Source organism: Notechis scutatus, chromosome Z (assembly GCF_049901735.1).
Source record: "Notechis scutatus isolate UNSWTSFEM ecotype Mainland chromosome Z, rNotScu1.2, whole genome shotgun sequence".
Lineage (NCBI taxonomy): Eukaryota > Metazoa > Chordata > Lepidosauria > Squamata > Elapidae > Notechis > Notechis scutatus.
Window position 1 is genome coordinate 117,327,826 of NC_142025.1, and position 27,047 is coordinate 117,354,872.

The window sequence follows — 27,047 nt, forward strand, 5'->3', positions numbered from 1 at the left end:
TGATGAAGTCATTATTGACACACAATTGTCTTCTGGTTCTACATTTGGCCATGCATTGGCAGGGGCCATTACAGGAGTCCTTACTCTAGGCTCTTATCCTGGCATAATTGCTCAAGAAAACAGACGATCTATTCTTGGTCTCACCTGCAGACTTGAAAAATCCATCAATGCTACCGCTGCTATTATTCGTGATTTGCAGCATGAAATAGAAGACTTAAATCAAGATGTCTTACAGCAACGTTTTGCCATCTTTTAGCCTGTCAGGGAGGGTTCTGTACGTTAGTTGGATGCCGTGGATGTGCTGTATATTTTCATTCTTTGAATAAAACTATTGAGGATGAGCTTGCCAATTTACAATCATACATTCAAAATAATATCCATGCTCATTACTCACCTTTTGAGTGGCTAACCAATTGGCTCCATGATTGGTCTTGGCTCAGACAGTTTTTCTTTTATGCTATAATTATTATTATTGTACTAATTGCAACCTGTTGTTTTATTCAATGTATTCCAAATTTATTCGCATTTTTTCGTCCTGCTTCCCCCTCTCTTAATCCTCTACAATTGCGATACATTCATAAATCTTTGAATCCTCCATTTAAAATAAAAAATTAGGATATGTAGAGTTGTAATTGCAGGAATGTTCCAATCTCGGATGGCAAACCTCAGATAAAGAATGTTTCCAAGCAAATACAACTCAGGCAAACAAAGTCACTAATCTAAAGGAGGATTAGAGAGAGGAAGTAAACATATGTTGGACTTTAACTAGAGATAATTAATTGTATAGATTACTGTGCTAAACAGTAAAGAAAGTTAAGCAGTAACCAAAGTTAACCAATGATGGAAGATAATTAAAAATGTGTATAAATGCAAGACTAGACTCCAATAAAGATCATCATGATTCAGTTGTTCATGATCAAACAACTCAACTGCCTCATCATTACAAGACTAACCCACTGAGGGATCTGGGAATTGTACCCCTAACCCAATGAGGGATCTGGGAATCGTACCCCTAACCCACTGAGTGATTTGGGAATCGTACCCCTAACCCAATGAGGGATCTGGGAATCGTACCCCTAACCCACTGAGGGATCTGGGAATCCTATCCCTAACCCAATGAGGATCTGGGAATCGTACCCCTAACCCACTGAGGGATTTGGGAATCGTACCCTAACCCACTGAGGGATCTGGGAATCCTATCCCTAACCCACTGAGGGATCTGGGAATCGTACCCCTAACCCACTGAGGGATCTGGGAATCCTATCCCTAACCCACTGAGGATCTGGGAATCGTACCCCTAACCCACTGAGGATCTGGGAATCGTGTTTCTAACCCACTGAGGGATCTGGGAATCCTATCCCTAACCCACTGAGGGATCTGGGAATCATACCCCTAACCCACTGAGGGATCTGGGAATCGTACCCCTAACCCACTGAGGGATCTGGGAATCGTACCCCTAACCCACTGAGGGATCTGGGAATCGTACCCCTAACCCACTGAGGGATCTGGGAATCCTATCCCTAACCCAATGAAGGATCTGGGAATCGTACCCCTAACCCACTGAGGGATCTGGGAATCGTACCCCTAACCCACTGAGGATCTGGGAATCGTACCCTAACCCAATGAGGGATCTGGGAATCGTACCCCTAACACACTGAGGGATTTGGGAATCGTACCCCTAACCCAATGAGGGATCTGGGAATCCTATCCCTAACCCACTGAGGGATCTGGGAATCGTACCCCTAACCCACTGAGGGATCTGGGAATCGTACCCTAACCCACTGAGGAATCTGGGAATCATACCCCTAAACCACTGAGGGATCTGGGAATCGTGTTTCTAACCCACTGAGGGATCTGGGAATCGTACCCCTAACCCACTGAGGGATCTGGGAATCGTACCCCTAACCCACTGAGGGATCTGGGAATTGTACCCCTAACCCACTGAGGGATTTGGGAATCGTACCCCTAACCCACTGAGGATTTGGGAATTGTACCCCTAAACCAATGAGGGATCTGGGAATCGTACCCCTAACCCACTGAGGGATTTGGGAATCGTACCCCTAACTCACTGAGGGATCTGGGAATCCTATCCCTAACCCACTGAGGATCTGGGAATCGTACCCCTAACCCACTGAGGGATCTGGGAATCGTACCCCTAACCCACTGAGGGATCTGGGAATCATACCCCTAACCCACTGAGGGATCTGGGAATCGTACCCTAACCCACTGAGGGATCTGGGAATCGTACCCCTAACCCAATGAGGGATCTGGGAATCGTACCCCTAACCCACTGAGGGATTTGGGAATCGTACCCCTAACCCACTGAGGGATCTGGGAATCCTATCCCTAACCCACTGAGGGATCTGGGAATCGTACCCCCTAACCCACTGAGGGATCTGGGAATCGTACCCCTAACCCACTGAGGGATCTGGGAATCGTGCCCCTAAACCACTGAGGGATCTGGGAATCATACCCCTAAACCACTGAGGGATCTGGGAATCGTGTTTCTAACCCACTGAGGGATCTGGGAATCGTACCCTAACCCACTGAGGGATCTGGGAATCGTACCCCTAAACCACTGAGGGATCTGGGAATCGTGTTTCTAACCCACTGAGGGATCTGGGAATCCTATCCCTAACCCAATGAGGGATCTGGGAATTGTACCCCTAACCCACTGAGGGATCTGGGAATCGTACCCCTAACCCACTGAAGGATCTGGGAATCATGTTTCTAACCCACTGAGGGATCTGGGAATCGTACCCCTAACCCACTGAGGGATCTGGGAATCGTATCCTAACCCACTGAGGGATCTGGGAATCCTACCCTAACTCACTGAGGGATCTGGGAATCGTGTTTCTAACCCACTGAGGGGTCTGGGAATCGTGTTTCTAACCCACTGAGGGGTCTGGGAATCGTGCTCCTAACCCACTGAGGGGTCTGGGAATTGTGTTTCTAACCCACTGAGGGGTCTGGGAATCGTGTTCCTAACCCACTGAGGGATCTGGGAATTGTACCCTTAACCCACTGAGGGATTGGGGAATCGTGTTCCTAACCCACTGAGGGATCTGGGAATTGTACCCTTAACCCACTGAGGGGTCTGGGAATCGTGCTCCTAACCCACTGAGGGATCTGGGAATTGTACCCTTAACCCACTGAGGGATTGGGGAATCGTGTTCCTAACCCACTGAGGGATCTGGGAATTGTATCCCTAACCCACTGAGGTCTGGGAATCGTGCTCCTAACCCACTGAGGGGTCTGGGAATCGTGTTCCTAACCCAATGAGGGATCTGGGAATTGTACCCTTAACCCACTGAGGGGTCTGGGAATCGTGCTCCTAACCCACTGAGGGGTCTGGGAATCCTACCCCTAACTCACTGAGGGGTCTGGGAATCCTACCCCTAACTCACTGAGGGATCTGGGAATCCTACCCCTAACTCACTGAGGGATCTGGGAATCCTACCCCTAACTCACTGAGGGATCTGGGAATCCTACCCCTAACCCACTGAGGGATGTGGGAATCGTGTTCCTAACCCACTGAGGGATGTGGGAATCATACCTCTAACTCACTGAGGGAATCCGGGAACTGTGTTCCTAACCTACCAGGGAATCCATTGGATCCCCACCCAGGGCTGCTGAGGGAAAAAGCTGAGTTTTTTGGTTCATGAGGACCTGCTTGGTGTTTTGCCCCCTTCCACTTAGGGTGTCCCTGGGGGCCCGGCGTGGGCGTGGGACAGCTGCCTCTGCGCAGGCTGGCATCCCACTGGTGCGCACCACATGGGGCCCCAGCCTGCCATTTCACGCTGAGCAGCTGCCAAGGCCTCTTTGCGAAGGGTGGGATCATCTCCCGCGGCTCAAATTATGGTCTTCCTAGCCGATCGTTATCTGGCAAGGAAGCCCCTCCCGGCTTTGCCGTCAGCCGGAGGAAGGGAAGGAATCATACGCGGGGCCGGGAGGGAGGAGGGGGAACATTTGGCAGTGGCTGCTGGGCTTGGGGATGGATGTTTTCAGCTTGTACATCCAGCCTCATTTCTGGACGGGAGGGGGAAGGGGAGAAACTTCCAGAAAACTTTCGTCTCCACAACTATTTTCAACGACTGAGCTCAGCCAGGTTTTGGGTCAGGAGAGACTGTTTCTGAGCATGTGCAGAAGGCTCTTCCTTCCCCAGGACCTGCAACTCTCCATCCCATCGACTCAGGATTGCAAAGGTTCAGAATTTTTTTCCCCCTCAACTTTATTTTATCATTTGCAACCAACATGGCGATGGGAAGTTCCAAGCCACAAATAAATTCAGGCTTACAACAGCTCATTTAGTGGCCGTTCGAAGTTACCACGGCCCTGTAAAAAATGACTTAAGACCCATTTTCCACACTTTCGACTGTCACAGCATCACAAGATCAAAATTCAGGCGCTGGCCAACCGGCTCTTTTTTTTTTTTTTTTTTGGCAACCTTCAGACGAGCAAAGTCAAGGGAAGCCAGATTCATTTAACAACTGTGTTGCTAACTTAACCACTGTGGTGATTTACACAACAGCTGTGGCAAGAAAGGTCGAAGGTAGGAAGAGAGAGATAGGGAAGGAAGGAAGGAAAGATGGGAAAGGAGGAAAGGAGGAAGGGAGGGAGGAAGGAGATGAGCGGGGAAGGGAGGGAGGAAAGAAAGAGGAAGGAGGGAAGGAAGGAAGGAAAGAGGAAGGAAGGAAGGAAGGAAGGAAGGAAGGAAGGAAGGAAGGAAGGAAGGAAGGAAGGAAGGAAGGAAGGAAGGAAGGAAGGAGGAGATGGGTGTAGGGAGGGGGAAGGAAGATGGGAGGGAGGGAGAAAGGGAAGGAAGGTAGGAAGAAGAAGGAAAAGAATGGGAAGAAGTGGAGGGAGGAGGGAATGAAGGAATGAAGGAAGGAAAGGGGTATATGGAATGACGAAGGAAGGAAGGAAAAGAAAAGGAAAAGGGAGTGAGTGAGGGAAGGAAGGAAGGAAGGAAGAAGTAAAGGAAATGGGTGTAAGGAAGGAGGAGGGAAGGAGATGGGAGGGAAGGAGGGAAGGGAGGGAGGAAGAGAAAGAAGGAAAAGAAAGGGAAGAAAATGGAGGGAGAGAGAAGGGAGGGAGGGAGGGAAGGAGGGAGGAAAGAAGGAAGTTGCTGGAAAGCAGAGATTTCAGAGAGAAGCAAAAGCGAATGGGAAGAGCCAGAAAAAAAATCTTGATGTTCTCAGCCAGGTCTTTCTGCAGCACCACTGCTGCCATCTGCTGACCGGTTAGGCATATCACGGCTTATCCATCTCTCCCTTCCTTCCAGGTCACAGGAGGCTGGAAACTCACACTCACAAATACACACAAAATACACCCACACACTTCTAACATCTTTTTTCCTTGAGGAAGTGTTCATCATCTGAAAGCTTTCTTCTCAACCCAGTTGAAAAAAGGTGTTTTGCAAGATACTCATCTGGATCTATTGAAGTTGAAAATTGTTAAATGGGTTTTGCCTAATTTTTACGACCTTCCTTTCCTCTTCCCCATTCCTTCATTCCCTCAATATTCTTCCCTTTTTCTTCTTTTCCTTCCTTCCTTCCTTCTCCATCTTCCCTTCCTTCCTTTTCTCCTTCCCTATCTCTCTCCTTCCTTCCTTCCCCCTTTTCTGGCCACCGTTGTTCAGTGAATCCCCATAATGGTTAAGTCAGGGACAGAGTCGTTAAGTGAATCTGTCTTCCCCGTCGACTTTGTCAGGAGGTCGCAAAAGGGGAATCACAAGACCCCCTCAGGACACTGTGACCGTCATAAATAGGAGTCAGTTGCCAAGTGTTCTGAATTTAGATCGCGTGACTGTGGGGATTTTACAATGTCCGTTAATTGCGGGGAAAGGGTGATTTAAGCGGGGGGGGGGGCTGCTATTGGTTCGCACAGGTTTGGGTGAACCGGGTGTTAATTTTACATCTGGTTCACCAAACCGGTAGTTGCAACGGCTGGCTGGCCACATCCACCCCTCCCCTCCCCGGAGTCTCCACGCGGCACATTTTGGATCGCAGGTAAGGGCAGGGCCCATGTGGAGACTCGGGGTGGGTGAAAAACGGGCCTCCCAGAGGCTTCTGAAGGCCGGAAACGGGACCATTCATGCCGTTGAAACAGTCCTTAAATGAATGGTCGTAAGCCGAGAACTATCTGTACCGTCACAGGACCACTGAGTTGGTTGGAAATCACCCCAGAGATGTGAGGGTGGAAGGCGGAATTTTCCTAAGAGAAAACAACCCAAGACTCAAGATATATATATATTTTTAAACATCCATATATAATTTATTACGGTTCTCTTTTATTTTATTTTATACAAGCTGAAAATAAACCGCGGAGGAAACGTAGGGAGGATGGCAGGCAGGCGGGTGGGTGGGGGGGAACAGGTTGGAAATCTGGGTCCACTAGGATGGGGGGGACACAGGATGGGGAGGGGGAGGAGGAAATTGGGGTCCAGAGATTTGGGAAAGGGGGCGGACTAAGAGAAGGGAGTCCTCCCCCGGGGGACAGGTGGTAAGGAAGAATATTTTGTGGCTTTGTTGTTTTTCTCACCACCCTGGTTAAAAAGAAAGCTGGGGTGTGTGTGTGTGGAGTGGGACGAGAATCTCCCCCTCCCCAGGCAGGAGAGGGGTGGGCTTTTGACCAAAAGTCAGAGAAGAAAGAGGCACAAATGGAAGGAAGGAAACGAATGAAAGGATTCCGCTAGGAACCTTTTGGAGCAGGACAGGTCTTTTTTTTTGTGGGAGGGGGAGGCAGCTTGAAGAGACCCTCCCCATGGTTTGCTCTCCCCCTTGGTCTTCCGGCCAGACGTTGGAAAGTTTTCAGAGATTCGTCTCAATATCCCCACCCCACCCCCCCAGGAAAGGGTCTCTCCGTCACTCTGGCCCAGTTCGGGGACCTCCTGCAGGGAAGAAAAGACGATCAAAGGCGAGAAATATTGGAGTGATTTCCTCCCACCACCACCCACCCAGGGGTCATCTATACTTACCCCCGTTCCAGTCTGCTGGAAAGAGATGAGGAGGAGGAGGAGGAAGAGCAGGGCGAGATTTCCAGCCGGGTGGGTCAAGTAGAGGGGGAGGTGGTGGTGGGTCAGGCAGGGAAGGTCACTGGCACCTGGGAGGGAAATCGAGGCAGGGGAGAAAGGGAGAGAGAGAGGTGGAGTTAGCCACGGGGGCGGGGGAGAGAACCGGGTTCGAGGGGAGGGCCACGACACCGTAAGCTCGCCTCTTCAATCGCTGTGGGATTCCCCGCGTGAGCCGGTGGGTTCCCTGCTGAGCCTCGTCTTTCCGACTTCCCGGGGGAATAAGTCATACAAAGTTTTTACGAAATTTTGCAAAGTTTCGCGAAGATTCACAAAGATTCGCATTATACAAAAGTGCACAGGCAGTCCTCGACATACGACCACAGCGGAGCTCCAAATTTCAATTGGGAAGCGAGACAGTGAAGCGAATTTTGCTCAAGGGACAACTTTCGTAACACAGTTGTTACGTGAATCATCGCAGTTGTTCACTTAGTAACCTGGTTGTTAAGCAAATCTGGCTTCCCCCTCCCCTGACTCCGCTTGTCAGGAGGTCACAAAGAAAGGATAATAACGTGACCCTGGGACGTGGTGACCTTCCTAAATACATGCCCGTGGCCAAGTGGTTGAATTTTGATCACGTGATCATGGGGTTTCTGCAATGGTCGTTAAGTGTGAACAGAAGTCAAAAATCCCTTTTTTCAGTGCTGTTGCAACTTCAAATGGTCACTAAATGAAGTCGAAGACTACCTGTACGAAGAACAGCATGCACCGAGGGCTTTTTCCTTCACCAACAAACCTGTACCACTCACCCCAGTTCAACCCAATTTGTTTCTTGCGAAGAGCTTTTGTCAAGGGCCAAATATCACATTCACGTGCAAAGGTTCAATTTAACCGCTTTATTGCTGAAAGCCCAGGCGCAGGAATCTTTCCAACTAACCACAAAAATTCAAGGAAGTTTCACTCAGTTCATTTGCCAAGTGTTCTGAATTTAGATCACGTGACTGTGGGGATTTTAGGGAGAGATTCTAGGCCAGGGGTGTCAAACTGCATTTCTTTGAGGGCTGGATCAGCATTATAGTTCTCCTCCGCAGGCCGGAAGTGGGGAGTGGGAGAGATGGGATGGACGCCTCCAGCAGCATTCCGGCCAAAATGGGGCATGGGTGGTGGTGGTCACACACGGCCCTTTCTGCACCCTATTTTTGGCCTGGATGGCCTCCTGCGGCACTTTGCGGGGTAAAGGGGGCTGTGTGGAGACTCGCACGTCCATCATGGCCCATTTTCGGTCTCTATAGCCTCCTGCAGGACTCTTGCCAGCCAAAAATGGGCTGTGGGAGGAGCTTGCGTAGCCCCCCCGGCGGGCCATTTTCGGATGGCAGAGTGCTGCAGGAGGCTGTAAACAGGCCATGGGGGCTGTGTGGGCCCCCCATGACCTGTTTTTGGCCAGTGGAGGCACCATGAGCTGGTCCTTTGATATTTCCAGGCCGGAACCGCGGGCCGGATCTAAACAGTTTGATACCTACGTTCTAGGCTGATTCCTCTTTTGACTCTACCCCTAGTTTTCTGTCATTCCTTCCCTACAGCTTTGCTGCTACCCGCTCCAAAGGTTTCCTACCACGACCACCACCTTCTGAATCCCACGAGTGTGGGAACACCGGCCACGCCTTACCTCCAGATCCCAGGTTCCGTCCCCGATCGGACTCCAGCTTGTCGCAGGACTGTGCCCGCCGTGTTCTCTTTGGTTTGAGAGGCGCCGTCTTGCGTCCCATCTCAGGCTCCCCTGGAATGGAAAGAGGAGCATCAGAGAGTCCTGAGCCCCAGGGAGAACTTGCTGGTTAAGGTGACCCTCTCTGGGATGATAAAAAAAAAAAAAAAAACCCACACGATTTCATGGGCCACTAGAGGGCAGCACAGCATTCATAATTTTTCCTCCATTGCTCGTTGCTGCCTCCTGCTGGAAAGGTTTAAATAAGAGTTTAATAATATGGGTCGTTCTCAACTTACAACCGTTTGTTTAGTGACTATTCGAAGTTACAGTGGTTTATGTGACTTATGACTGTTTTTCACAGTTATGACCTTAGCAGCATCTCTATGATCACTTGATCAAAATTAAGATGCTTGGCAAAGGATTCATATTTACGACGGTTGCAGTGTCCCGGAGGCATGTGATCCTCTTATGCGACCTTCTCCCAAGCAAAGTCATTGGGAAAGCCAGATTCACTTAACAACGGGGTTACTAACTGATCAGCTGCAGTGATTCACCTAACAACGGCGGCCAGAAAGGTTGTAAAATGGGAGAAAACTCAACAAATGTTTCACTTAACAACAGAAATTTGGGGCTCAATTGTGATCTCCCTCCATCTCTTTCTCTCCTATACAAGTATCTTTGACTTATAACCATTTGTCTAGTGACCGTTCAAAATTACAACAACACTGAGAAAAGTCCTTATGACAATTCTTCACACTTGCAACCACTGTAGCGCCCCTGTGTTCACGCGAACAAAATTCGAATGCTTGGCAATCGGCCTGTCTTTATGACGGATTCCGTATCCCTGGGTCATGCGATCGTCTTTTGCGACCTTCTGGCGAGCGAAATCAATGGGGGAAGCCCGATTCACTTAACAACCATGTTACTAACCTAACAAGCACAGTAATTCGCTTTAACAACTGTGGTGAGAACAGTTGTAAAAATGGGGCAAAGCTCACTACTTAACAACGGTCTCCCTTAGCAGCAGAAATTTCAGGCTCAACTGTGGTCGTAAGTTGAGGATTAATTGTACCACAGAGAAAATGCTATTATCCCGAAGTATAAAGTTCCTGCCCTTTGGAATTCTTCTTCTACCAATTAACCCAGGACCTGAGTCATATAAATTGAGACCTTGTCTTAGGATCTGAGGGCCTTCACCTTCGTTTTCCTGCTCCTTGGGTCTACGCCGGGGTTGAGCAACGGGAGGGAAGGTGCAGGAATCTTCTAGAATGGCTCCGCTGCCTTCCTCACTGCTGCGACTTCTCTCTGGTTGGCTGGGAGTCTTACGGCCCCTGGGGAGGGCAACCGGCTTGGGAGGACGTTGTGTGGATGAGAGATCCCTGAATTGCTGGGAAGTGAAAGTGGAAGATATAGACATATGAAAGGACAGGAGGGAAAAAAAATAGAAATTTCTCAGCCATTTGGCAGAAAAAGCTTGCGGCTATTACTGGACTACGTTTCCCAGCAAACCTAGCCAGCATGGAATGCTGGGAATCGTAGTTTTCAACCTCCAGAGCAAAGCCTCTTAACCTGGGCCACTTGTGAGGACTTCAACTCCCAGAATTCCCCAGCCCACCATAAACCATTCATTTAGTGACTCTTCAAAAGCGACTTACGAGCTGTTCCTCACGCTGACAACCATCATCCCCATGGTCGGGTTCAAACTTTGGGTGCTTGGTAAAACCAGCTTGTATTTATGACTGTTGTAGCACCCTGGGATCACATGTTTGCCATTTGTGACCTCCCCAGGTGGCAAAGCCAATAAGGGAATCTGGATTCGCTTAACGATCATGTGAGTCACTTACCAGGATGATTCACTTAACAACTATGGTGAAAAAGTACCAGTAGTCCTCGACCTATGGCCACAATTGAGCCCCAAATTTCTGTTGTTAAAACATTTATTAAGTGAGTTTTGCTCCATTTTATGACTTTTCTCTCCACAGTTGTTAAATCAATCACTGCAGCTGGTAACCTGGTTGTTAAACGAATCTGTCTTTCCCCGTTGACTTTGCTTGTCAGAAGTTCTCAAAAGGGGGATCACGTGGCTCCGGGACACTGCAGACGTCATAAATATGAGTCAATTGCCAAGCGTCTGAATTTTTATCACAAATTTAGAATTGAATTGAATTTTGAATTTTGAACAGCCATTAAATGAACTGTTGTACAGCGAGGATTTACGGTACCTTTAGTAAAATTGGGCATGACGGTCTTGCTTAGCGACAGATATTCTGGTCTCAATTGTGGTCCTTCATCCCCCAACCCCCCAAGCCCCCAGCCCCCAAATAATTCTTTCCCACCCCTTGAATTCCAAAAATACCTGTTGCTTTGCACTGGCTGATGTCATCAGTCGGTCCTTCTCAGAAGTTTGTGTGGCCTCCATCAGGCCCCTCACATCGGCCCCCGTTTGCTTTTCTTCGAGGGGGTGGTCTCGCAGGGGGTCTTTGCCACCACATTCCCGGGTGGAGCTCTCTTCAGCTGCGGAGTTGGGAGAAGATGAACAAGGAATTAGTTCAACTGATTCTTAACTGCAGAGAGTCCTTGAGTTACAACCGTTCATTTAGCGACCGTTGGAAGTTACGATGGAAGTTAAGGCCACTGGACTTCATCTCCTAGGGTTGCCAACTGGGGAATTCTGGGAGTTGAAGTCCACTGGCCATCTTAAAATGGCCAAGGTTGAGAAACACCAGCTAAGCTGGGCCTCCAGATGTTATTTCTGGCCCAGACTTGCTCAAACATTGGCCAAAACTTGGGCAGTTCTAGGAATGTCTACCCACCAATATCCCAGCTGGCTTCTGCCCGCCGAATGGTGGCAAAGCTTGGCTTGGTGCTCTGCAGGGGAGGGTGAGGCCTCCATCCTCTTTGTCCTGTGTGGATTTAACACAAAATATATATATATTGATCAATATCACACACTGTCCTAGAAATCGGGAGATGGGGAGTTCTAGTCCTGCCTTAAGCTTGAAAGCCGGCTAGGTGACTTTGGGCCAATCATCAGGAGATGGGGAGTTCTAGTCCTGCCTTAGGCATGAAAGCCGACTGGGTAACTTTGGGCCAATCACCAGGAGACGGGGAGTTCTAGCCCTGCCTTAGGCATGAAGCCAACTGGATGATTTGGGGCCAATTACCAGGAGATGGTGAGTTCTAGTCTAGTCGTGTTTTAGGCATAAAAGTGCACTTGGTGACTTTGGACCAGTCACCAGGCAACCGTGAGTTCTAGTCCCAACTTGAGCATGAAGTTGACTGGATGATTTGGGGCTAATCATTAGGAGATGGTGAGTTCTAGCGTAGTTCTGCCTTAAGCATAAAAGTCCACTGGGTGACTTTGGGCCAGTCACCAGGCAACAGAGTTCTAGTCCCACCTTAGTCATGAAAGTCAGTGGGTGATGTTAGGCCAATCATCTGTCAACAATGAGTTCTAGTCCCACTGTAGCCAAGCCCAACCCACCTCACAGAGGTGTTTTTGTGGGGAAAACAGGAACTTGGTACACAGATGACTTACTCTCTGGAAACAAATATTATGGAGGTAAGACACCCCTAACACCCCTCACTATTAAGATACAGCCTGTTGTGCCTTCAAATGGCTTCTACCGTACTGCCTTAAAATGGCTTCTACTGTACAGTGCTGTGGAGTTGCCATGGTAACGGCTTCACAGTACTCCACAAGGGGCTCTCTCTGGTAAGGGGGGAATCAAACATTAGAAATAATGTTTGTTCCGGGTCGCCGAAATCATGTATCCCTGTCTAATACAGGAGTAGGATAAATAAATACCAGGGTAATGCCAGCTATTGGCTAGTAAATAAATAAAACATTAATTTTCAGGGAGGAACCCCTTCAGGAGAGCACTTCCTTCTTTGATATCCTCGATTTTAAGCCGCAGACCCCTTGAAGTGATCCGTATTTCGAAAGAGCTTCCCTTGGCCACATGATGCCCTTGGACTCATATTCGCAAGGGGAGAGGAAAACGAGCTGAGAAGGTTGCCTACCTGTGTCATCCGAAGATCGCCTTCTTTGCTGCTCCCGCAAACTTCCCATCTTTTGCTCCATTTCAACGCTCTAACCAAGGAAGAAAGCTGATGAATTGCGGGCCACGGACAAGGAAAACAGACTTGGAAGAGGCCTTGGAGGTCTTCTAGTCCAACCCCCTGGTCAAGCAAGAGATGCTACACCAGGGGTGTCAAATTGAAGGGCCGAATCTGGCCTGCAGGGTGCTTAAATCTGGCCTGCGGGCCTGCCCTGGAAATATCAAGGGACTGGCCCGTGGTGCCTCTGGCAGCTGAAATGGGCTGTATGCGCCCCCACTCGTTTTCAACCTCCATGGCCTCCTGTAGTGCTCTGCTTGCTGAAACTCAGCTGAAAAATGGGCCCAAAAGAGGCTGGAAAATGGGCCAAAAAAGGGCCAAAACAGGCCAAAAAATTAGCCCCAAACAGGCCAAAAATGGGCACAAAACAAGGCAAAAATGGGCACAAAACAGGCTAAAAATGGGCCCAAAGGCTGAAAAATGCGCCCAAAACAGGTTGAAAAACAGGCCAAAAATGGCTCAATATGGGCCAAAAAAGGGCCCCAAACAGGCTGAAAAATGGACCAAAAATGGCCCCCAAACAGGCCAAAAAACAGGCCGAAAACAGGCTGAAAAAAGGCCCAAAAGGCCAGAAAACAGGCCCATTTTCAGCCAGCAGTGCTGCAGGAAGCCACAGAGGGCGAACATGAGGCGCAGGGGGGGCCACAAGCAGACACCCCCCCATGCCCCGTTTTGGCCAGCAGGGCACTACAGGAGTCATCCATTCTCCCCCCTCCCCCCGCTTTTTCTTGGATGAGAATCAAAATGTTCAAGAAAAAAAAAACACCAAGTCAGTTGCTTCTTGAAAAAGCACCTTTGAGACAACCATGATATGGACTATTGAAAATGGACAGGTGCTGCTCTCGTGTCACGCCCTAGTCCTTCATCAAACTGGACATACCCAATTCCTGCAACCGTTCTTCGTATGGTTTAACCTCGATCCCCCTGATCCTCCTCGTTGTTCTTCTCTGCCCTCTTTCCAGAGTCTCAACATCTTTTTATATTGTGGCGACCAAAACTGGATGCAGTATTCCAAGTTTGGCCTTACCAAGGGATTATAAAGCGGTATTAACACTTCACGTGATCTTGATTCTGTCCCTCTGTTCATGCAACCTAGGTTGTTTTTTGTTTTGTTTTGTTTTTTTGCAGCTGCAGCACATTGCGGGCTCACAATTACGTGATTTTTTCCACTTAAAGCAATGACAGTCCGTGTTCCCCCTTTCCCAGAATCAGGCTTTCTTCCCGTGATGGACAGTTACCTCCAGTTTAGCATCCAAACTCCAACCTTTAGCCCGTTCCATTCCTGGCAGCGCTACTCCTTGGACCCGTAATGGCTGTAGCAGCTCGGTCCTCCGGGCGTCCGCCGGTGCCCTCTCTGAATCAGGAGTGGAAATCTAGTTTCGGATGGAAAAGAAATTGGCTTAGTAACAACCAGAATAGAGCTGGAAGGGACCTCAGAGGTCTTCTAGTCCAACCCCCTTCTCAAGCAGGAGACCCTATACCATCTCAGACAAATGGCTGCTCAGTCTTTTCTTAAAAACCTCCAGTGATGAAGCCCCTTACAACTTCTGGTGGCAAGCTGTTCCACTGGTTAATTGTTCTCACTGTTAGAAAGTTTCTCCTTAATTCCAAGTTGCTTCTCTCCTTTGAACAGTTTTCAAACATTGTTTCTTGCCTTCTGGTGCTTTGGAAAATAATCGTGGCAGCCCCTCAAATACTGGAATACCCCTATCATGTTCCCTCCCTCGAGACGGACCAAACCCGAATCCTGTAACCATTCTTTGTATGTTTTTGCTTCCAGGCCTTTAATCGTCTTAGTTGCTCTTTTCTGCACTTTTCCCAGAATCTCAACATCTCTTTTGTAATGCGGTGACCAAAACTGGATGCAGCACTGCAGGTGTGGCCTCACCAAGTCTTTATAAAGGGGTATGAATACTTCACGTGATTTTGATTCTATGCCTCTGTTTGTACAGCCAAGGATTGTATTCGCTTTTTTGGCTGCTGCCGCACACGGCTGGCTCCTGTTTAACTGATCGTCCGCTAAGACTCCAAAGTCCCTCTCACAGTTATTGTTTCTGAGCCAGGTCTCGCCTACTCTGAACTTATCATTATTTTCTTTTAATGACCCTTGCAGGGTGGAGACTGGGCAACTGAATGGAGCCGAGTGTTTACTGGCCAGATGCCCTTCTTGTCGCCAGTGTGGAGTTTTATTCAGCAGATATAATCTCATTGTGCCCAGAGAGAGAAATATCAGCCTCTACCTAGGATTGAACTCACAGGCGAGAGCTCCACCTCAAGGCCACTGCACCACTCCTACTTTCTGTACTTGTTTTGGTTTTTTTCCTGCCTGGGTGTAACCTTCCATGTCCCAGCCCTTTCCCCCGGAAATAAATTTCCTCACCTGTTTGGAACGGCCTGGGAGGCCTTTCACCCCACTTCCAGGCACTCCCGTGACCGCCATTCCTAGAAGGGGCATGGACCCCCCTGTGATATCCTGGTCGAATTTCCAGTCTTTCTCGTGGGCGACGGAGTGCATCAGGGGTTTCGGCTCCTCCCCGCCCAGGGGAGGCGGGGGAGGATTGGGGGGCAGGTCATCGGGGTCCCGCTCTCCTTTAATGCTGCGGTATCGACGAAAATGGAAGAGCCCCTTTTTCCTCTTCCTTTGAAGGGGCGGGAGGGAATCGGACATGCCCGGCCGTACCGCACAGCTCTCCGAGATCCGAGGATAGCTGCGCGGGAGAGAAACGGCGGAACTAAGATAGCGGGAAGTAGTTTGGGAAGACAGAAGGGAGAAATGTTAAGATTTATAGGTGGTCCTCGACGTACGACCACAAGGGCACCTGAGATTTCAAACACCAAGTGAGACGTGTTCAGTGAATTTTGCCCCATCTTATGACCTTTTTTGCCGCGTTTGTTAAGTGAATCACTGCAGTTGTTAAAGTTAGGTTGTTAAAGGGAAATCTGGCTTCCCGGTTGACCTGGCTTGTCAGAAGTTCGCACAAGGGGCTCACGTGACCCCAGGACACTGCAACCGTCGTAAATACGAGTCAGTCGGCAAGCGTCTGAATGTTGACCACATGTCCCTGGGGATGCTGCAACATGTGAAAAGCCACATTTTTCAGTGACGTCGAAACTTCCAACTGTCACTCTACGAACTGTTGTAAGATGAGGACGGCTTGAAACACAGCATTAGGAAGATAGCCAAAGATAACAGACCCTGAAACTAAATTGGAAACTGCTTTCTTTCCATGCTGAGGTCAGCAAAGGCAGAATCACCGAGTTGGAAGGGACCTTGGAGGTCTTCTAGTCTAACCTCCTGCTCAAGCAGGCAACCCTATGCTATTTCAGACAAATGGTTGTCCAATCTCTTCTTAAAGGCCTCCAGTGTTGGAGTACCTACAACTTCTGGTGGCAAGCAGTTCCACTGGTTAATTGTCCTCACTGTTAGGAAGTTTCTCCTTAATTCCAGGTTGCTTCTCTCCTTGATTAGTTTCCACCAGTTGCTTCTTGTCCTTCTTTCAGGTGCTTTGGAGAATAGCTTGACTCCCTCTTCTTTGTGGCAGCCCCCCAAACACTGGAACATTACTATCCTGCCTCCCCTGGTCCTTTTTATCTCTAGACTAGCCATACACAATTCCTGCAATTGTTCTTCATGTATTTTTTTTTCTCCAGGCCTTTAATCCTTCTTAGTTGCTCTTCTTTGCACTTTTTCCCAAGTTCCAACATCTTTTTGAAATTGTGGCTACCAAAACTGGATGCAGGATTCCAAGTATGGCTTTACCAAGGCCTTATAAAGCGATATTAACGTCTCACGTGATCTTGATTCTATCCCTGCAGACTAGGATTGTGTTGGCTTCTTTGGCAGCTGTAGCACACGGCTGGCTCCTAATTAAGTGATCGTCCACCAGGACTCTCCGTACTTATCATTATCTTCTTTTAATGACCCCCTAATCTTTTGTGGGGTGGAGTTTGGGCAACTGAGTGGAGCGGGGTGTTTACTGGCCGGATGCCCTTCTTGTCGCCAGTGTAGAGTTTTATTCAGCAGATAAAATCTCATTGTGCCCAGAGAGAGAAATATCTGCCTCTACCTAGGATCAAAGATCCCTCTCACCGTTCCCGGGATGGAGCCGGGGGCCACCTATTCCACCCCTGCACCTTTGGTTTTTCTTGCCTGATTGTATGCCAACCTTGTCCTATGGAGAACCTCCCTCAGCTCACCTGATAGTGTTGCTCAGAACTCTCCGGTTAAAAAACTCCTCGAGACCCTCATCCAGCCTGGGCCCCAGCCCGTTCTCCTGTTCTCTAGATTCCAGGAACGGAAAATTCGGTTCTGAAAGAGAAGAACGGCACCCGGATCTGTTAATTCATCCCGTAGATCAGGGGCATCAAACTCGATTTCATGGAGGGCCGCCTCAGGGTTGTGTTTGAGCTTGGGGGCGTGAGGGGCGTGTCCACTTGTGTTGGGTGGGGGCGCCTGCAATGGCCCGAGTGTTTTGCCAGAGAAAACGGGCTCCGAAACTTAGTTTTCGGCTGGGACGGCCTCCTGCAATTCTCTGCCAGCCCAAAACGGAGCTCGGGAGGGCGTGTCCTCTATTTTTGCTTGGAAGAGGCACCCTGAGCCCGTCCTTTGCTATTTCCAGGGTGGCCTGAAGGCCAGATCTAAGTCCCCACCGGGCTGGATCCAGCCCCCCGGGCCTTGAGTTTGAGAGCCCTGCCATAGATTGAATGGAATTTAAAAAGAACCGGTAAATAAAAGAGAAGACTGGAAAACAGCTGGATTGAGAAACCTGTTCAGGTGGTCTTCAACGTGTGACCAAAACCAACTGCCACGTTTCTGTTGCTAAGTGAGATCGTCGTGAAGCAAGCTTTCGCCCGTTTTACAGCCTTTCTTACCACCGTCATTAAGTGAGTCACTGCAGTCAGGGTGTTCAGTGAATCTGGTGGTCCCCTGTTGATTTTGCTTGTCAGAGGTCGCAAAATGAGATCCCGTCACCCTGAGATATGGCGACCGACATGAATACACGCTGGTCGCCAAGGGTCTGAATTTTAATCCCATGACCACGGGGGACGCTGCAATGGTCGTAAGTCTGAGAACCAGTCAGAAGTCACTTTTTACAGGACCGTTGTAACTTTGAATGGTCACTAAAGAAGTCGAGGATTACCTGTCGTGGTATGCGGGAGACGGGGGAGGTGGGGGGAGACATCCTGCCTAGGGAACAATCAGATAACACAGGGGTCCCCCAACCTGGGCCGTGGACTGTCACTGGGTCGCGGCATGCTAAAAACCAGGCCGCACAAACAAGCGAAGCCCCATCTGTGGGATACAGGTGGCACGTGAAATCATGCCACCTCTGGTCCATGGAAAAACCCCTCTTCACGGAACCGGTCCCCGAGGCCCCCCAAGTTGGGGATGGCTGAGATGAGGGACAGCCTAGCCCAGAGCTGTATAACAGACAGAGGAAAAAAAAGCTCAGGAAAGAAACTAAGTTTATCGGGCTTTAAAAGCAACTATTGTGGCCTGTCAGCTGCCGGCCCCTCCAGCGGCCGAATCAGAGGAGGAGGAGGAGGAGGTGTGGGAGTCGGGGTCATCTGTCAGCCCTCAGCCTGGTCTGGAAGTGGCTGATGAGGAAGAGGAGGTACAGCTGGGTCCAGTGCCTGACGCACGGATGAACAGAAGGCAGAGGAGAGGAGAGCAGTGGAAATCTATGGGCCGGTCCTTGGGATGGAAGAGCCACTGCTTCTAACGAGGCCCACCCAAGCTCTGGGGATAAAAGGCAAGTGGAGAAAAAGGAAAGAGAGAGATATTTTGGATAAGCTACTCACGCTGGAGCGGAAGCGAGTTGAGCGAGGTGGCCGGGGTCTGCCGCACGTCCGGTGTTCAAGCCGACTCCCTTCCGTGGGCAGCTCGAAAAGCCCATCGAAGGAGGCGCTGTGCGAATAGGAATACGGTGCGTTGCCGACCAGAGAGATCCACCCAAGTGGGGAGTTCATATTAGTGGCGGTGAGGTCACCGTCCTGCTCCGATCCACCTAAAAAGGGAGGGACATCATCAATCGTTGCCATCAAGACACCACGTGACTGGATTCGACTTTACGATGGTCGTTTGGGGAATCGCATTAAAAGAATATCCAAGGGGAGGGTTTTTTGTCTTTTTTGCCAAAAAGAAAATTTGGGGGGAGATCTGCAGCCGCTTTGCACTCAAAATGGACCCAGTTTTAAGGCTGGAATCTTTTTTCATCACCTGGAGACAGGCAGTCCTCAACTTACGACCGCAATGGAGCACCAAGATTTCTGTTGCTAAGCGAAATGCGTGTTAAGTGAGTTCCCTCCCATTTTACGACCTTTCTTGCCACCGTTGTTAACTGAATCAACACATTTGATAAATTAAGTCACACGGATCTGGCTTCTGCCGTTGACTTTGCTTGTCAGAATGTCGCAAAAGGGGACCCCGAGGATGCCGCGACCGTCATAAATGCGAGTCAGTTGCCAAGCGTCCAGGTTGTGATCATGTGATCATGGGGAGGCTGCAATGGTCGTAAGTGCGAAAAAGGGTCCTAAGTCACTTTTTTTCAGTGCCGTTGCAACTAAACGTCACTAAACAAATGTCGTAAGTCAAGGACTACCTGCATGGATTAAAGAACAGGGTCTGGGAAACTCGTTGCACTCACTAATAAAGGCAGATGCGGGCCGTATCCTGCGGCAGTTCTTCTGTCTTTTGATAGCCATGGTGTCCTGTAGGAGAGAACATAAAAATAACAGAGTTGGAAGGGACCGCCAAGGTCTTCTAGTCCACCCCACTGCTTAAGCCAGAGACTTTATACCATTCCAGACAAAGGGTTCTCCAACCTCTTCTTAAAAACCTCCAGCGATGGAGCACCTGAAACTTCTGAATTAACCAATGATTAATTGTTCTTTCACAAAATTTCTCCTTAATTCCGGGTTGCTTCTCTCCTTGATTGGTTCCCATCCGTTGCTTCTTGTCCTGCCTTCCGGGGCTTTGGAAAATAAATCTTCTTTGGGGCAGCCCCTCAAATATTGGAGCACTGCTATCATGTCTCCCCTAGTCCTTCTTTTCACTACTCTAGACATACATAGAATAGAATTAGAAGAGAATAGAAGAGTAGAATAGAATAGAAAATATGGAATAGGAATACATTAGAATAGGATTTAGAATAGAATAGGAATAGATTAGAATAGGATAGAAAAGATGGAATGGGAATAGGAATAGATTAGAATAGAAATTAGAATAGAATAGAATAGAATAGAATAGAATAGGAATAGAATAGGAATAGATTAGAATAGAAATTAGAATAGAATTAGAATAGAATAGAAATTAGAATAGAATAGAATAGAATAGAATAGAATAGAATAGAAAATATGGAATGGGAATAGGAATAGATTAGAATAGAAATTAGAATAGAATAGAATAGAATAGAATAGAATAGAATAGAATAGAATAGAATAGAATAGAAAATATGGAATGGGAATAGGAATAGATTAGAATAGAAATTAGAATAGAATAGAATAGAATAGAAATTAGAATAGAATAGAATAGAATAGAATAGAACAGAACATATGGAGTAGGAATAGGAATGGGAATAGAATAAAATAGTTGAAAGGGACCTTGGAGGTCTTCTAATCCAACCCCTGCCTAAGCAGGAAACCCTATTCCGTTTCAGACAAAAGGGTTGCCCAATCTCCTCTTAAAAACCTCCAGGGTAGACATACCCAACTCCAGCAACTGTTGTTTACATGTCATAGACTATCGAGTTCCCCCAATCCAAGTCTGGCCTTACTAAGGCTTTTTGTAAAGCTGTACTAGAACTTTACGTGATCTTAATTCTATCCCTCTGCTAATGCAGCCTAGGATCACGTTGGCTTTTTTGGCTGCCGCTGCATGCCATTAGCTCCTATTGAAAGCGGTGGTTGGCTTAAATATGAGCCAACAGAGAGCCCACGTCAGTCACGCTGTCCCTCAAACTCTACACAAGGCAGGGCTTGCTTCAATAAGGGTTTTGGGCGGAATCAGCCCGGAGCCACTTACGATGTTGGAATCGAGTTCGTGGTCGGTGAAATCTTTCGGGGCCTGGAGTTGGGGTTTCCCCAGGTGTTCGGGAAGGATGAGGTTGTCCTGGCTCTCCGAAAGCCGGTGGAGATGGCTGATGTGTTGGGCCTGGGGTTGGAAACAGGAGGGAGGGGAGACAGAAGCGGTCAGATTGCAATTATCCTGATAACAGATCTGCGGTACCACAGCTCAAAACAAAGTGGGTCAAAAGTAAAGTAAAATAAAGTACAATAAAATAATGAAATAATAAAGTGAAGTAAAGTAAAATAAAATAGAATAGAATAAGTAATAATAGGTAGTCCTTGAGAGAACTTGTTGGTTAAGGTGACCCTCTCTGGGTTTTATATTTTTATAAAAAGCAGGGGCCACTAGAGGGCAGCAGAGCAGTTATATTTTTTTTCTCCGTAGCTCTTTGCTGCCCCCTGCTGGAAAATAAGTGTTCAATAAATAATACAAGGTAGTCCTTGACTTACAACTGTTCAGTTGCTGACTGAAGTAACAAAAGAAAAAAGTGACTTATAATTGTATTTCGCACTTATGACCATGGCAGCATTATTGTGGTCATTTGATTTATATTCAGATTATTGGAAAACTGGTTCATATTTATGACGCTTGCAGTGTCCCTGGGTCACATGATTCCTCTTTTGCAACCTTCTGACAAGCAAAGTCCGGGGGCAAACCGGATTCACTTAATAACCGTGTTCCTAGCTGAACAATGGCAATGTTTCAATTAATGATTGTGGCAAGGAAGGTTGTAAAACGGGGCAAAACTCACTTAACAAATTTCTTAGGTTCTTAACAACACAAATTTTGGGCTCAATTGTCATAAGTTGAGGTAATCCTCGAGTTACGACCACAATTGAAGCCAAAATTGATGTTGCTAAGTGAAACATTTGTGAAGTGAGTTTGCTCCATTTTATGACTTTTCTTGCTACAGTTGTTAAGTGAATCATTGTGTATGTTAAGTTTGTCACATGGTTGTTAAGTGAATCTGGATTCTCCCCTTGACCTTCCCTCCCCTTTGCTTGTCAGAAGGTCACAAAAGGGGATCACATGACCCTGGGACGCTGTAACCGTCATAAATATGAGCCAGTTACCAAGCGTCTTAATTTGGATCACATGTCCAGAGAGATACTGCAATGGTCATAAGTGGGAGGATTGGTCGTAAGTCCCTTTTTTCAGGGCCGTTGTAACTTCGAACGTTCACTCAATGGTTGTATGTCGAGGCCTGCCTGCATCCAGAGGTTCTACTGCCAATACTGGGACTTCCTTATGTCTCCCATCCAATTACCAACCAAGTCCGACCCTGCTTAGCTTCCAAGTTCAAACAAGCTCAACCGGACACTCTGATCGACTGAGATACCAGGCCGCAGATCGGAATGAAATTATGACATGGAAGTGAGGGAGGTGGGGTCATTGGGACACCCTAGAGATCATCCTTACCAGGTTCTTGTGAGCGTAATATAACTCCTCCAGAAGCTCCTCCACAATGGTGTTGGTGAGATATGTCACGACCGAAAGCTTCACCTCACTAGTGGAGAATCCAGGTTGAGGAATATTAGAAGATGAATAACAAAATAACAGAATAACCAAGTTGGAAGGGAGGACCTTAGAGATCTTCTAGCCCAACCCCCCTCTCAAGCAGGAAGCCCTATGTGCCATTCCAGACCAATGACTGTCCAATCTCTTCTTAAAAACCTCCAGTGTCGGAGCACTAGTGGCAGGTTGTCCCGCTGATTACACACTTACGACCACAACGGAGCCCCAAAATCTCTGTTGCTAAGCGGGACCTTCCTTAAGGGAATTCTGCCCCATTTTAAAACCTTCCTTGCCCCAGTTGTAGTTCTATCGCGGCAGGTAGTTCTAGCGACGTGATTTGTACAGTGAATCCGGCTTCCCCCCGTTGACTTTGATTGTCAGGGGGTTGGAAAAAGGGGATCATGCAACCCCCCCGGTGACACTCCGACCGTCATAAACACGAGTCAGTTGGCAAGCACCTGAATTTCGATCTCGTGACTGTGCGGAAGCGGCAAAGGTCGCTAAGTATGAAAAACGGTCCTAAGTCACGTTTCTCAGCAGCGTTGTAACTTCGAACGGTCACTAAATGAACCATTGTAAGCCGAGGACTATCTATAATTGTTCTTCTCCCTGTTAAGGAATTCCTCCTTCATTCCAGGTTGCTTCTCTCTTTGATGAGTTTCCACCTGTTGCTTCTCGTCCTGCCTTCTGGTTCTCTGGAGAACAGGTGGACCCCCTCTTCTTCTTTGGGGCAGCCCCCCAAATGTAGAAAGACTGCTATCGTGTCACCCCCCCTAGTCCTTCTTTAAACGCCCATCTTCTCGTGCTCAAGGTGCCATTCTTCCATAATAACCTGTCACGCCCCTGTCGGAGCCTGAATCTGCGGGGGAAGATGAGCGGAACGAGGGAGATCAAGGGGGCGGCTTCGTTGGCTTGGGGGGGAAATGGGGAGGAGAAGGCCCAGTCAGGCCAGGGCCTTCCAGTGATTGGGACGGCTGGTAGGCAGGGAGGAAGGAGGGCAGGACGACCAAGAGAGGCTCAGCGGGTGAACGTGAGAGACGGAGCTCAGGCGATGAGCGAGGACCGGCCCCCTCCTGATCCTCCGGCACAGAGAATGGAGAGAAAGCGAGGAGGACAGCGCAAGCTAAGGAGAGCGCCCTGACCCTCTTCACAGGGCACACCCCGGGGGACTGAGACATAAGGAGACGCTGTGGGGAGGGGCGTTCGTCGGGAACAAACAAACGCGGAATTCCCGGAGTTTGAACTTTCCTGGGTTCCTGGCATTCCTTCTCGATTTGGGGTTTACCTTCCATGCTCCTTTGATTCCTGGACTCCTCGACTCGCCCTGATGGATTTCTTGCTTTGCGGCCATTGTGCTCACAGCGTCAGGCTGGACTATTTGCAGCCAGAGGCTGCTTTGTGAGTGTGTGTGTGTGTGTGTGTGTGTGTGTGTCATCACTTTGCTCTGGGACTTGCCAGAAATGTGGGAGCAATTAAGGGGCGGTTTGAACTGGCAGCTGCCTGTGTTACCTCTGTTGCCGTACCTCTGATCATCACGGTAACTTTGATCAGGAGCTCACCTCCACCACTAAGCCTTCCCTACACCGCCCCCCCCCCGCCAACAAAAATCTACCCCCTCAATTCTTACTTCAGCTTGTTCTGGATATCCTGGCCAGCTTGTTCCAGCAAAGCGCCTCGGATGAAGTTTCGGGGCACGGTGATATGCTCCGAAACAGCTGCCAACATCTTGTGATGCTCTTCAGCGGCCTGGACGGCGTGCGGACACAACTCCTGCGTTAGAGCCACCATGGATTCCAAGATCATCTGGCAGAAAGAAAAACCAGGAATCAGGGGTTATCCGAAGAAAGCGTTCAGGTAAATCGAGGTGGTCACCTTGAATTCTTCACCACCACCACCCCGCCAAAGGCCCCCTTGTTTCAAATTCCCAAGACCTTACAACCCTGGGACGTCCCGTCGGGAGGACTTGCCACCATAAATAGTGTGAACGTGTAGAAGGTGATCGTGATGCTTTCCTCACCTGCAGTTCCTTGTCGACGGCTTTCGCCACTTCATTGGCCATGGATTCCAGGCGGTGTCGCACAGGCCCCTCACTGGCCAACAAGTGCCCAAGTTCATACAGGCTGGGAAAGAGCTGTAGGAAAGAGATGATGAAGAATGTTCCTCAAACTTAGCATCTTTAGGAAAGGTAGACCTTAATTCCAAGAAGTCCTTAGCCAGCTCTGTTGGCTGGGGAATTCTGGGAGTTGAAGTCCACCCTTCTTAAAGTTGAATTCTATCTTTCTTAAAGTTGAAGTCCATCCTTCTTAAACATGAATCCCACCCTTCTTATACTGGAAGTCCACAAATTTGAAGTCTGTCCTTCTTAAACTTGAAGTCTACTCTTTTTAAACTTGGTCCACCCTCCTTAAAATTATAGCCCACCTTTCTTAAAGTTGAAGTCTATCCTTCATAAACCTGAAGTCCATCCTTCTTAAACCTGGTCCATATTTCTTAAACTTGAACTCTTATCCTTCTTAAACTTGGTCCACCCTTCTTAAAATTATAGCCCACCTTTCTTAAAGTTGAAGTCTATCCTTCTTAAACTTGAAGTCCATCCTTCTTAAACCTGGTCCATATTTCTTAAACTTGAACTCTATCCTTCTTAAACTTGGTCCACCCTTCTTAAAATTATAGCCCACCTTTCTTAAAGTTGAAGTCTATCCTTCTTAAACTTGAAGTCCATCCTTCTTAAACCTGGTCCATCTTTCTTAAACTTGAACTCTATCCTTCTTAAACTTGGTCCACCCTTCTTAAAATTATAGCCCACCTTTCTTAAATTTGAAGTTGATCCTTCATAAACTTGAAGTCCATCCTTCTTAAACCTGGTCCATCTTTCTTAAACTTGAACTCTATCCTTCATAAACTTGAAGTCTAGCCTTCTTAAACTTGGTCCACCTTTCTTAAATTTGAAGTCTATCTTTCTTAAACTTGAAGTCCATCCTTCTTAGTCAAGATTGAGAAACACTGCTTAAGAGGAACCTGATACAACCATGTTCCTTGATGACAACAGTGATGTTGGAAAACCTAAAAGGCCAGGTAGGTTGAGGAAGGACTAAAAGTCAACGCTGATACTGTTTAATAATCAGCCCATCAATCAACCCGACAACCAACCAATCTTCCCCTCCCCTATTCATGGGATCCTAGAATGGAAGACAACTACAAATTCTGGGAATCAAAGTCCAACAAGTCTGAAGACACCAGGTTCCAGAATAACACAACTGGAAGGCGCCTTGCGGGTCTTCTAATCCAAACCCTCTGCTCAAGTGGGAGACCCTATGCCATTTCAGACAGATGGCTGTCAAATCCCTTCTTAAAAACGGCCATCTGTGCGAGGACCGGGTTTAAGTCACTGCTTTTCAGTGCCGTTGTGACTTTGAACAGTCCCTAAATGAGCATCTGTCTTACCGCTCTTGAATTCTTGGCTTCTTTCATCAACTTCCGGGCATATAGGACTTCCTCCTGGACAGAATCAGCCGAGCACGTCCTCAGAACACGTAGTTCCTCCTGAACTCGCACACAAAGCCGGCTCATCATCTAAGGAGGGACAGGAGAGGAGAATGTTAACTCAGACCGCCACTCTTCGACATGAAAACCCTCCGATGTGTCCGTCGCCACGAACCCATCAGAGACCCCGGAGGCATTCAAGGACACCCGAATCCCACCCGGTCTTGCGGTATCCCCCTTGGTCATGTCCACAAGGCCCCCCAGCCCCCCAGGACGTTAAGGATGGAGAGGAGAAGGGGAGATGGGAACGTTTACTTGCTCGGCGCTATGGGTGACGATTCCTTGGTGGAGGCGGAAAGCGTGATCCTGGGAGATCTTCGAAGAGTGGTTGTTCCGCAGGAGACACCACTGGATCTGAGGAGGGAAGAGAAGACGGAGATAGCGGTGGAGACAGAACGGCTGAATTGCCAAAGGGAGGAAAAGACAGATGGAGTGAAGGCACAATGGCTAAATAGCAGAAGGGATGAGAAGACGGAGATAGCCGTGAAGGCAGAACAGCTGAATTGCAAAAGGGACGAGAAGAGAAAACGGAGATAGCGGTGAAGACAGAACAGCTGAATCGCAGAACGGAGGAGGAGACGGAGATAGCGGTGGAGACAGAACGGCTAAATTGCAGCCGGTCTTCGAGTTACTATCATCATGGAGCCTGTGCATTGCAGATATAAATCATAGCATTAAACCAGGGGTGGGCTGCTAAGGGGTCGCCTGGTTTCGGGTGAGCCCATAGCTAATGTTATGGCTGGTTCGGCAAACCAGCAAATGCCCTACAGGGGTGGGGTTGAATTTTTTTTAACGACCGGTTCTGTGGGCGTGGCTTAGTTGGTGGGCGTGGCTTGGTGGTCCTGTGACTGGGTGGACATGGCTTGGTGGTCATGTTATTGGCTGGGTGTGGCCAAATCAACATCACTCACATCGAGGCACGCATCTCCTCGCCTGGCCTCTCATGACTGTGGGGATGCTGCAACAGTCGTAAGTGTGAAAAATGGTCATAAGTCGCTTTTTTCAGTGCCATTGTAACTTTGAATGGTCACTCCACACAAGCAAAGTACCAGCAAAGGAGGGGGAAAAAAACTCCAGAGAAATTC

General features: G+C 48.4%; 1 protein-coding gene across 1 annotated transcript in view; it reads right to left on the reverse strand.

Moving 5' to 3' along the window:
• Positions 1-6,254: 6,254 nt before the first annotated feature.
• The window catches only part of CARMIL3 (capping protein regulator and myosin 1 linker 3), a 61,194-nt gene continuing 40,401 nt past the window's right edge, over positions 6,255-27,047 (reverse strand). The window contains 19 exon segments of the mRNA XM_087946891.1: positions 6,255-6,892; positions 6,980-7,104; positions 8,679-8,819; positions 9,915-10,104; positions 11,074-11,231; positions 11,531-11,620; positions 12,741-12,810; positions 14,075-14,209; positions 15,217-15,544; positions 17,034-17,127; positions 17,130-17,145; positions 18,639-18,844; positions 19,484-19,547; positions 20,860-20,988; positions 22,324-22,411; positions 24,047-24,222; positions 24,437-24,550; positions 25,864-25,992; positions 26,218-26,316. Coding sequence (XP_087803017.1) covers positions 6,641-6,892; positions 6,980-7,104; positions 8,679-8,819; positions 9,915-10,104; positions 11,074-11,231; positions 11,531-11,620; positions 12,741-12,810; positions 14,075-14,209; positions 15,217-15,544; positions 17,034-17,127; positions 17,130-17,145; positions 18,639-18,844; positions 19,484-19,547; positions 20,860-20,988; positions 22,324-22,411; positions 24,047-24,222; positions 24,437-24,550; positions 25,864-25,992; positions 26,218-26,316 — 2,604 coding nt within the window. The 3' untranslated portion in view covers positions 6,255-6,640.